Genomic DNA, 12398 nt, shown 5'->3' with positions numbered 1-12398 from the left:
GAAAACCAAGTTATGATGACACAAACGAAAGGCACAAGAATCAAGCCTCGTCCTCGTCTTCATCTTCATCCTCTTCCTCTGATTCATCCGACTCCTCCGAAGACGATTCTTCCTCCTGCTCTTCATTGTTGCGCACCGTATCCTCATCACGTGAAGCTCGAAAGGTGTTGCCAAGATCTTCAACGGCATCTTCATGCAAAGGTGGCACACCGGCGCCCGGAGGTGCACCCATGCCCCCAATGAGAGACGTAAAACTCATGCCACCCATGCCACTCATGCCGTCCAAGCCGCCCGGAGGTGCTCCAAAGCCACCTATGCCTCTCATGGTCTCCATGGTAGCTCCAAAGCCACCCATGGAACCCATGTCGCCCATGATAGCTCCAAAGCCACCCATGGCACCAATGCCACCCATGCCGCCAAGGCCACCACCACCCATGCCGCCAATGCCACCGCCACCAATGCCACCAAGGCCACCGCCACCATGCCGCCAAGGCCACCGCCACCCATTGTGTGAATCATGGCTCTTTTTTGGATCAAGACTTCTGCACGGGCAAGGTTGACATACTCCTTTTGCGCATCATTGAACAAAGATGTGTCCAAGAAGAACAAGTGCTTCTCCCATTCCAACACATGGTGCGCGCCGGCCGTCGGCTCAACAAGTGAGCTCGCGGGCGCTTCGGTAGCCGCCACGCTCGTCACACGCCTTGCAAGCTTCTTCCTTGGCGCCTTCGAGGTGCCGAAGCCGTCCGCCGCCTTGTACTTCTTCGCGGATGTCTTCAACTTCTTCGGCCGCGGCGCATTTGGGAGCTTTGAGGTGCCAGAGCCGTCCGCCGCCTTGTTCTTCATCACGGCGGGCGACAGCGCGACGCCACCAGCCGTCGAGGTCATCCGCGGCGGCATGAAGAGGCCGCGCACGAGGCCGATGCTCGGAGGAGCTCCGGCGGAGGCGTGGCCAACGCTCCCGGCGCTAGGGTTTGCGGCGGAGGCAGCGCTGGAGGGTTCGCGGCTGTAGGATGGGGTTAGGGGAGTGCCGGTGCGTGCGTCCATCGAGTCAACTCGTCGGCGCCGGTGCGTGTGGGGCGAAGGTGGCGCGGGAGAGAGAGTGCGGCGCGAGCGTTCGTGTGTGCCGCGCGCGGAAGCGGGCGCCCCAAATATGCAGCGCGCAATAACGATTCAGACCGCGCACCCAACTTATATGCCACGCGCACGGTTATTGCGTGCTCGCTGGACACACTAGCGATTGCGCGCGCGCTAAAATGGGTAAATTTGCGGCGCGGCGCTTGTTTAGCGCGCCTGCTGAAGATGCTCTTATGCAGAGCGTAAGTTCGAACGAAAATAGAAGTTTGATGAGGAGATGTGAAATCCTGCATTGCCACCATTGTGATGCAGTGAACAGATAGCTGAAAGCCTGAATTGCACATGATTTGCATATAAATCGCCACGTCGCTGCCCATTCATTCGTGGAGAGACAGGCCATGACCGGTACCAAATGCAGGTTGCAGCAGTGAACCTCTTGGCAGCGCGCAGGCTTGTGTAATCATAGCGACTCATTTCCAGCCTTCCACGGTACCGAGCCATATGCAAAAACATAACCAACGCAACAAAGCAAGCAAATGGCTTAAACAGATACAAGTGCAACCGCAGATCGACAAAGATAACAGTTAAGTGAAAAGCAGTCAAGCGTACGATGATCGCATCTCAACAAAAATGCCTGCTGCTCTTGACATTTATCACAAGTCACAGGCTCTATATCAGTTTTACTCAGCCTCACTGTTACAGCTCAAGGAATGCACTATCACGACATTAGGCGATGGGGGACAAAAAAAATCAAGGGAGAGAAAACGGCAAAATAGCTCGCTCTATGTGTAAGGCTTTACAGGTATCAACTCTCAACGAATGATCGTATGCACTTTCTTTCTCCATCGACCTTGCGGTCTCCAAACAACTGAAAGTTCCCGCTGATGACGAGAATGCGGGTGCTGTTAGCTCCTTTATCCAATTGAAGGACTCACTCAACTCCGGCCTTGGCCCCTATCCTGTAAAACAATTTCAGATTCAGTAACTTGCATGTGTGACATGATGCACAGGCAATTAAATTGTACTCCCTCCGTTCCTAAACATTTGTCTTTTCTAGAGATTTCAACAAGTGACTACATACGGAGCAAAATGGGTGAATTTACACTCTAAAATATGTCTATATACATCTGTATGTGGTAGTCCATTTGAAATCTCTAAAAAGACAAATATTTAGGAACGGAGGGAGTAACAGCATGCCTGGCTGAGTAGATACTTAGCAAGGCAAATGCTTAATCATGGATTTGACTGCTTATTTTGAGTAACTTAGGTTGTTTTCAAAATTGCATGAAAGAAGCTTACAAGCATAAATGATCCGGCTGGTTTTGTAGGCTCCCAAAATCTTGAATTGGCTACAAGATCCAAGGGAAATGCAGCCTCTTCCAGACACAAATCCATTTACTAATACAGATGCCGAGAAGGACTATGGACAATTCAAAACAAATCGAGGAGAGAAAGAATACTGCATGGCGATCTTTCACATGAGTAATGACTCTAACCAGTCCGAGATGTATTCGTAGGCCACAAATGTCACTGCACCAGCAGGAGCCGATTTCACCACCGATGGGAAAAGCCCTTTATAGAGGCCTCCAAACCCCTCCTTAACAACTATCTCTGTTAGGGCATGGTACATGCCCTTGTATGTGCTGCTCTCAATCCGCGCCCCATACCTAGGATGACGTTTTAATCCTTCAATCTGCAAAATGTTGGAAGAAATATTAGCTCCAAAATATACAAAGGGCTCGGCATTGTCTCACAATCATACCCAAGTGATTCATAGGCACATCTAAATAGGCTAGTACTGAACTGGAACAGAGTGTCCACCACAAAATAGACATGCACATTACCTGGAATCTCTTCTTAACAACATCAAGTGGGTGACATGCAGCTTTTGAAAATGTTCCAGCTGCGAATCCACAAAGAAATAGCTGGAAGCTTGATGCCGAGTCATCCTCCTCAATTCCATATCTGTATCTATTCCATGACTATATGGGAAAAAATGGCGGTCAGGGAAGCATGGCGTAACCAAAATTCAGAGATACATACTAATCAAAGTTGAGAACAAAAATCAAGTGTAATTTTCTTATGAAGAAACAAGCTTGTCTTGAATAAATTGTTACAACACCAGTAGTTTCTTGTTACCTATATGAGCATGCTATATACTTTATGTTTCATAAAAAATGCATTTCTTGGTACCTCAATATCCCATATTCTAGAAGGATAACAAACTAAGGAAAGAGTACAACATCTAATACGATCATATGATAAAACTCGCAGCTGAGATCATCTATAGATCATCTCAAAATCATTGGAGGGTACATGTAAAACTGTGAGTTTAGCTTTGTTACCATCATTGAACGTTTGAAAGTGTCGTATGAACCAAACTGCAAGCCAGCATATGGTATAATTTCAACAAGAGTTGGAGTTAAACCAGCATACAGCCCTCGAACACCACGAGTTTGAACTATATCAACAAGTGCAGACCGCATATTGGGGTAAACCTAGAGAGAAAAATAAAACTTTGTGTGAATCAACAAGAAAGCATCATGATAGAATTGTCAACTCAAGAGTATCCATCAAGCAGTTGGCTTACAATGATTGTGCAAAAAATCAATCACAGGGAATAAGTGCATAGTAATATAATGTGTGCACTTGATTTGTATTCACATGTGCATCTCAAAATACAAAATTATAGAACACACACAGCTGCAAAAAACATTTAAGAGCAAGATCACGCACAGTCCAAAAAAGACAAGGAGTGTACTTGTATTTTGTATATTGCAGTTATAAGATTTATTGTATTCCATATTGTGAATACATTTATGAATGAAAACAGCTCATATTATGAATTAACAATATCGGTTTCTATTTTAGAATCACATAAACAAATCAACATTGAAGGGGAGCCTTGGCGCAGTGGTAAAGCTGCTGCCTTGTGACCATGAGGTCATGGGTTCAAGTCCTGGAAACAGCCTCTTACAGAAATGTAGGGAAAGGCTGCGTACTATAGACCCAAAGTGGTCGGACCCTTCCCTGGACCCTGCGCAAGCGGGAGCTACATGCACCAGGTTGCCCTTTTTTTTTATAAACAAATCAACATTGTACACTGAGCCTAGCTCGGTTGGTGGGAGGTGTGGGTATACACTCCCAACTCAGGTTGCAGTCCTCTCTACTTCAGAATTGGGTGATATTTCTTCTCAAGGAAAGAATAATAATATCTTTGCTCCTAGGTGTTCTCATTTAATAATTTATCAATGTTCTATCAAGTTCTATACAGAAGATAAATTCTCTGTTCAAGGCTACCTTGAAGACTTGAACTGTTGCTAACACAAAATGATTTGCCATGTACTCCCTCCGTCCCAAAATAAGTGACTCAACTTTGTACTAACTTTGTACTAAAGCTAGTACAAAGTTGAGCCACTTATTTTGGGACGGAGGGAGTATAACTTAACAACAATTTTTTTGTGCAGATAGTTGACACTTGATGGAACACAAAACTAAAAAAAGATCAGAAAAGAAAATAAGAAAAAAAATGAAGCCTGGGCTTCATGACAAAACCAAAAAAGGTGCAAGGGGAAGTCTGTTGTGTTCAAAATGAAACTGAATCAAACTCTACCGTAAAACAAAAGGATTCAACTTAATGCAATCTAACAATGATATATCCATATTATGAGTAAAGTGAGTACTAACTATCGGCATGGAAGTAAAGTACAGAAGTACTACAAATCACTGCAAGTACTCAATGTAAAGAAAGATGACCAGGGATCTAACTACAATTTTGCAAAACCAAACTAGTGGCACCATAAGTTTGCAACTAAGTTTAAATGTTCACACTCCAAGGAAACAAACAGTTCCAGAAATCACAAATAAGATCAGATTTACCTTCGGTTCACCCTGTGACGCAAGAATAGTTCTGAGAAGGTCAAATGGATATGACCCTACAGTTGCTGCACTTCCTGCGATAGCCCCACTTACGTAAGATAAGTAAGGACTTAAGTGCAGATGATCCTCTGCGAAGAAACAATAGACCAGATAAGTACTAAAGAGATGTGAAAAATCATATTAAAGCTTCAGTTCTGAAACATGGATTTGAACATTTATCATTGCACTGAGATGAGAATCCCAAATAGCAATATAATTCTGGGAGTATCAAATTTCATAATGTATCAATTGTATAAATTAAAAGTTTGGGTAAAAAACTATTATCTACTGCAAGCACTTACAAGGTTCTAGGATGACATTTGTAATCGATTTTAAAATATAGACTGAAAACCAAGCTGAAAGGGCATACCTGTTCTCGATGAACCTGATGCAAATGTTTTTAGCTTGTGTAGAACTGTGAATTGTATAGCAGTATACGGCATATACATAAACAAGGCTGGAACATTTCCTCTCCAGAATCCCTGAAACATCAGCATCTTGCACAGTAAGAGCATATTTCACGGAATTGTTTTAGATGGACTATTTAAATCAAACATAGAGCATGCATAAACCCAAGGTAGATAAACCAAAAGAAGTGCCGGGGGTGAAAAAGAAGCAAAGTAGATATCAGAATAGAAATCTAGGGAATAAACACTTCCCAAAAAAGGCAGCAACCAATGACATCACCTCATAAGTAAAAGCAATATTAACACTACATGTCAGCCATTTGATATATTCGTGGAGAACTGATGGATTGAAGATTCTTCACAAGCAGCCAGACAACATTTCGGGCGCCCCACCTCAGGAGACGTGAAGCAGTTCAGCAATGATGAGGTCTTCTGAGCGTCACTGAGCCACGGTTGCACGTCGTCAAGAGAGAGAGAGAGAGAGAGAGAGAGAGAGAGAGAGGGAGGGAGGGAGAGAGAGACTTCTGCGCCTCGCTGAGCCACGGCTGCACGTCGTCTCGAGAGAGAGACAGGAGAGTACATGGCAGTTGGGACGTACAGGTAGACTAGTAAAAAACTCATGTGGCACCAGAAACGCCACATCGGCCCGGACATACAGGCCCAGGTAATCAGATTCACTGTCAAAACGCTCTCAGCCCAGGAACAGTGTTATTTCATGACCCAGCCCCCAAAAGGGTATTTCTTTGTTACCGCTTTCCTGAATGTGGTCGTTTTTTGTAATTTACTCGTTAAATTAAGACCCCACCAAGAATTGGACCAGTCCACTAAATACTGATCATAGCAGTTAGCATTGTTCTATACCGACTATAGCATTGGACTCCCTTCCCCAAGCATAATTTACAACTAAGAACTAACATGACTGTAACCCTCAATTCTAGGCCCATGTTCAGCCTGGTAAGATTCACAGAACAAACCTCACAGACAAATATTAAGGCTGAGATTTAGCATGAGAAAACAAGTTAATGATCACTGTCCATGGACAAGTTTCTCTAAATAAAGCATGAGCTGAGTGTTTGAAGAAAAGCAGATACCGGCAAACCTTCCTCTCGCAGAATATCTTTAGTTGCTTGCATAAGTCCAGTGTACTTGGAAGGTCCATAGACATCCCTCCGAAGTACACCCCATTTTGCCGTCGGCTCTAATTGAACCTGAAAAAGCCATTGAAGAGCATATCAGTAACCAAAATATGATTATAGATTGCTACAGTTAGGCTGCACCCAACGCAGTTATGAGTGCTTCAATACAACGGTCAAGATTTAGAAAAGAAGTCATCAATCTAGTGAAGAAAACACGTCGGAAAATACTATTCTGCTGTATAAAGAGCGTAATCAGTAGGTATCCAACTAAAATAGATTCCACCATATTGCAATGGTCTGACAAATAAGACCCCTAAAACAAAATCAACCAAAACTCCCACAAAATGATCATCTGAGTTTATGTAACAGTGTTCAAACCAAAAATGGTGATGTAACACGAAACATTTGCAAACGAATAGGCAGCTCTGTGTGGAATCAAGGGTGAACAAACCACAAATAGGACGGTAATAAGAAGTGGTATTAAGAAGGTACATAACAGGAGGCAGCTCTTCAGCATCCCAAAGTGTTAAGGGAGCTGCCAGAATGCTACATTATCCCTCCAAGGAAATCCTTACGAGTATGGAGTGTCAGCGTTAGGTAAGCTCGTCATAAGTCGGTTTACCGAAGTGATGCTCCAGAAATACCGATTCTCGCAGTCACATCATAATTCAACAGCAGCTCTGACACATCAAACTGAGCACTAAAGGATTCAAACAGTGACGCCCAGGTACGCTAAACAGTAGAGAATTATTCGAAACCCCACCATGCTTAACTAAATTGTGGGCGTGTGCTACCCGTTCCTTCAAGCAGTACCAAATGGACCAAATGCACCCGCAAAATTCCCCAAACCAGGCAGCTCCCCCACGCCCGTCGCGAATCCACGCAGACGCGGACACCCGGGGCCTCCTGAAGCCCCTCGGCCCCGATTTCCCGGAGACAAACAAATGCACGCGTGAAGACGCGGAGACAGCCGCATCCATCCAGCGCACGCGCAATCCACACGGCTTCCTCATACCCGAAACCACGGAAATTCTCCCAAACATCCCCAGCCTGGCGGCCCGACGAATTCGAGGCTACCGGCTCCCGAATTGAGCGACGGGGAAGCAACCGAAATTGGAGGGTGGGTTCAAGGGGGAGGGGGAGGGGACCTGGAACCGGATTTTGATGACGTCGAGGGGGGAGGTGACGGTGCGGGAGATGCCCCCGGAGATGGCGCCCGCGAGCGTGTCGACCAGCGCCCGCCGCGTCTGCGACGGCTCCTCCGCCGCGCCCGCGCCCGCGCCCATGGCGACGGCGGCGCGCAGAGGGACGAGGGGGCGGGCCTGGGCGGGGGCGGCTTCCGGATTCTGGCTTCTGGGAAGGAGGCGGCCAGGCCAGGTCTGTCGCCTCTCTCCCTTTTGGCTCTTCGGACGGTGGTGGGCGGGCGGGCGAGCGGGCCAGGTTTCCGTTTCCGTTTCCTCTCGGCCGAAGGCGGTATCTTTGTACTGATCCATAAATCGCGCTCTTTTCTTTTCAGTTTCCACATTTCTGACCCCTTTTTGGCTCGAGCTTATGTCAATCAGTGGTCTCTAATTTTGACCCCAGCCGAGCCCTGTCGTTGAAGTAAGGCGTCCATATTATTTATATGCGGGGTACGTAGGGCGTCTATATACATATTATGAGTTTGTCTAATTCACATCTAGATGTTTTCTAAGACTATCACATCTAACCTCCCACAAATAACACAGCAATAAGAAACAACAAAATAAACTGGGACAAAAAAAATCGACCACAAACATAATGGACATCAGGTTAGAAGTGACGTAACCATGTCACATCTAGATGTGTCCTAAACAGACCCATATATTATTCCCTACCCTTCTTTTTAGAGGTTTAAATACATACGTACTACATGTGCATGTATATACACATATTTTAAAGAGTAGATTCACTAATTTTGTTCCTACAGAAAAAAAAACACTCACTTTGTTTTGTATGTATTCCCTCCGTCTCATAATATAAGAGCGTTTTTGACACTACACTAGTGTAAAAAACGCTCTTATATTATGGAACAGATGGAGTTGTATATATTAAAATATTTAAAAGACTTATATTTAGGAACGGGAAGAATATTACTATTATTGTTGACTTTTGGTCCCTTTCAATCAAAATTCTGATGCAGAATCTCTCACCGTCGTCCCTTTAGTGAAATTTGATTGGTCGTGGGGTGTGACAACAGACGCATTGCACTCTCTCTCTGATTGGTCATGCTAGAAAAGAAAAAGGTTTATATTCACTGTTTAATAGAGAAAAAGGAGTTTCCGCAAAAAAAAATAATAGAGAAAAAGGAGTGTGCCTTATCCCCCTCCAAAAAGGAAGTGCGTCGGTATTATCTCTGTTGTTGAGTGCGGAGTGCCACCTTCCCACATAAAACGGCTCAAGCAAACGCTCGTTTTTCCTTTTTCTTTTTTTTTCTTGATGAGGAGGATTACATCAGGCAAATGCTCGTGAGAGGCAGACGACGGGGCGTGGACCTCGTGTATGACGGATGCGTCGTGGACCTCGTGGTCTCGTTCGTGCGATTTTTCAATTCTTTTGAGGGAGGATGCATGAGATGAGATATTCTGGAGGCGACGTGTGTGCCTGCCTGGCTGCGGATGCTGGTGCTGGGCGATGGCGCTCGCGTCGCGTGCCAAACTTCCAAGGGGATGGGGCCGCATGGTCCAAAACATAATATAGGTACGTGTCACTCTCCGGCAGGTCCACCGATTTGCGGATTTTTCATCAAAAGAGACCATCTGCCGGATTAAAATGACAAAAAAGACTACCCTTGAGTCAGGTTGACAAAAGACACCACCCTTGCCGTGGCGGCAGGCGCGCCAGCCGACACGTGGCACCTGCCGCCACGCGCGGAGGCGGTCGGCCCCGCCGCCACGCTGTCAGGCGGCCAGTGGCTCGCAACAAGATTCCAGGCCGGCGACGGAACAGGGACGGGCCCTGCCGCCAGCGTATGAGGCGGCCGCACTGCTACACGCGCGACGAGCAGGTGGCCCTGTCACCACGCCTTGTGGCGGCCGCACTTCGGCTCATAATTTTGGCATCCTGAGCAGAGTGCATTCAGCAAGTTAGTTGGGTGACTGTTGAAAAATCGATGCATGCGCGTCTTGTCATATTGGGTCACTGTTGAAAAATCGGTGCGAAATTGGCTCACACACTCTTCTCAGGATGCATGCGCGTCTTTTATTGTCTCACCTGCTCGTCACAAGGATGGCAAATTACGAGTCCAAGTGCGGCCGGCACAGGGCGTGGCGGCAGGGCCCGCCTTCTCGTCGCGCGTGCAGCAGTGCTGTCAGCCCGCAGCAGTGTGGCCGCCTCATACGGTGGCGGCCAGGCCCACCTCGCCCGTCCATGTTCCGTCGCCGGCCTGGAATCCTGTTGCGAGCCACTGGCCGCCTGGCAGCATGGCGGCAGGGCCGGCCGCCTCCGCGCCTGGCGGCAGGTGCCACGTGTCGGCCGGCGCGCTTGCCGTCACGGCGAGGGTGGTCTCTTTTGTCAATCTAATTCAGAGATGGTCTTTTTTGTCATTTCAATCTGTTAGGTGGTCTTTTTTGACGACATCTGCTGCTACATACTGTACACCGGAACCTCGGCGACATCTGCCGCGGCTTGCACGTGGTTTGCCAAATTCGGGCGTTTCATCGGGTTGCTTTGGCCGACTTTTCTGCTCAACGAACGGACGTTATTATAGTGCCCAACGCTCGATCTTCAGCCGCGCACCGTCGAATGTGCCGTCGTTTCTTGCTTGTTGCCGCACCCACCTCCCCCGGTGAATGGTCATGGACCTCGTGTATGATGGGTCGTGAACCTCGGCGACATCTACCACGCATCGTTTTTTGAGGGTGTACTGATGTAGACATCATTTTTACACGTATTACCTTATAATAATCCCTAAAATAAAACTTATTGCACATCTAGACGTGCTTTAGCAAAACTGTAATAAATATCATTTCTACACGTATCGTGCATATATAAATCAAGGAAAAAGTCCAAAACAAACCTTAAACTTGTAGACCAAAGCTAAATCAAACCCTGAACTTTAAATCCCTGAAATTAGCACACTGAATTATCTAATCCCGGTCTATTTTAAACCTTAAGTGCCTTCCCCAAACAGGGATCATCCAGAACCCGGGATGGTTGGCTGCGGCCAGACTGGGCCGGCCGATCAGGCAGGGCAAAGCATGTTTTTTTTTCAACATTTTTTCCGAACCGTGCCACATAAAAACGTTGAAAAAGAAGAGAATTGTGAATCGAACTTCCGACCTGACGCTAGTACAGTTCTCCTGCTAGCCACTCTAACTAATTGCCGTTGCTGAGACAAGTAAAGCGTGAAAATATTTAAACCAATGCAGCGTGGAGATTTGAAAAAAAAATCTACAATTGTCTGAAACATTTTCTTGAAAATTTTAAACAATTTCGCAATCCAAATATTCTTGAAATAAAAAATCAATTTTTTAAATACAATTTTTCCAAAAAAATTGACATTTTTTCGATTACGAGCAGTTTTAGAAAGACATGACTTTTCTAAACATGAACCATTTTTTAAAAGCCCCGAACATTCTTTAAAGTGTGAACCCTTTTTGGCAAAAAAAGGAAAAATTGTTGAAAACACAAACAATTTTGAAACCTGAAAAAAATACGATTCCTTCCCCATTATTAAGTTTTTTAGAAAATGTTCACATTCTAAAATATTATTCAGGATCCAAAATTTGTTCCGATTTTTTAAAAATATGATTATGTTTAAAAAAAGTCATGCTTTCCAAAATTGTTCTCAATTCAAAAAAATCAGGTTTAAAATTGTTACTGATTTGAAAAAAAAAATCACGTTTAAATGGTTCATGCATAAATATATTCAGGGATTTCAAAATGGTCACGTTTGAAAATGTGTTTGTGTTTTAAAAAAATCATAATTCCAAAATTTGTTTACACTTTTGCAAAACATGTTCGGAATTTTAAAAAACTGTATTTTGCTTTTAAGAATATCCGGATTTCAAAATCGTTGATTATTTTAAAGAAAATGTTTTCAAATTTTTTAAATGTTTTCGAATCTCGATGCTAATTACTCTGATTAAATATGTTCGCTCCTTTCACTTGTCACTAACGGTAATTAGGTGGAGAGGTTACGCCGTGAGTTTAGTAGCGCCGGATCTCAGGTTTGATTCCCCACTTGTATTTTTCTTTTTGGTATTTTTCAGTCAAAAGAACAACATGTTTCACGTTTGGTGGGCCGGCCCAGTCGCCAGCGATCTCAGTTCGACCAGCTGCCACGTCGACATTCCCTCCGGAAAAACGCACAAGGTTTAATTTAGACCGGGATTATATAGTTCGGTGTGCTGATTTCAAGGATTTGAAGTTCGGGGTTTGATTTAGCTTTGATCTACAAGTTCAAGGTTTATTTTGGACTTTTTCCATAAATCAAAAATATCAAACAAGATAGCGGATATCTCACGTGACATGCCCACTAGTACATACTCCCTCCGTCCCATAATATAAGAGCGTTTTTTACATTAGACCGACAAAAACGGTCTTATTATTATGGGACAGAGGAGTGAGTAGATGACAACAATTCTTTCTTCGAAAATAATGACAAATAAGATTTTGTATTGACAACATCCTTGTATCTTCCTAAACGTGTATATAATACATCATTTATAATCTTAAGAGTAAGTATCTTCTGAAAAATTCTTAGATGGTTTCTTAATTAATCTACTAATAAACTGGGAGTCCAAATTCGTTATGCTCAATCTAGAATTATACATCATCTTCACTAAAAAAAGATGTTTTGAACAAGAATCTAGAATTATGCTCAATCTAGAATTCTTAG

General features: G+C 44.6%; 1 protein-coding gene across 3 annotated transcripts; it reads right to left on the bottom strand.

Moving 5' to 3' along the window:
- Positions 1-1698: 1698 nt before the first annotated feature.
- On the bottom strand, positions 1699-7989 carry LOC123072212 (mitochondrial thiamine diphosphate carrier 2). 3 transcript variants are annotated; one of them, XM_044495779.1, is made up of 8 exons: positions 7687-7989; positions 6494-6610; positions 5366-5477; positions 4957-5084; positions 3423-3575; positions 2922-3059; positions 2574-2770; positions 1699-2036 (listed from the first exon to the last, which is right to left on the bottom strand). In XM_044495779.1, exons 1-8 carry the CDS (start codon positions 7822-7824, stop codon positions 2009-2011), a joined length of 1011 nt encoding a protein of 336 aa, XP_044351714.1. In that variant the 5' UTR covers positions 7825-7989; the 3' UTR covers positions 1699-2008. The 3 variants fall into 3 exon arrangements, with proteins under 3 accessions (XP_044351714.1, XP_044351716.1, XP_044351715.1); XM_044495781.1 differs by having other exon boundaries at positions 6502-6610; XM_044495780.1 differs by lacking the exon at positions 1699-2036 and having other exon boundaries at positions 2377-2770.
- Positions 7990-12398: the final 4409 nt, after the last annotated feature.

Source organism: Triticum aestivum, chromosome 3B (assembly GCF_018294505.1).
Source record: "Triticum aestivum cultivar Chinese Spring chromosome 3B, IWGSC CS RefSeq v2.1, whole genome shotgun sequence".
NCBI lineage: Eukaryota > Viridiplantae > Streptophyta > Magnoliopsida > Poales > Poaceae > Triticum > Triticum aestivum.
The sequence above is the reverse complement of the archived record's forward strand: the minus strand, read 5'-3'. Positions and strand labels throughout refer to the sequence as shown.

Coding starts and splice junctions, on each gene's coding strand:
- LOC123072212 (XM_044495779.1), bottom strand. CDS start 7,824: ATGGGCGCGGGCGCGGGCGCGGCGGAGGAGCCGTCGCAGACGCGGCGG. Junction 5,478..6,493: donor TGCGAGAGGAAGGTTTGCCG/GTATCTGCTTTT, acceptor CTGATGTTTCAG/GGATTCTGGAGAGGAAATGT. Junction 5,085..5,365: donor ATCAGGTTCATCGAGAACAG/GTATGCCCTTTC, acceptor GTTTCTTCGCAG/AGGATCATCTGCACTTAAGT.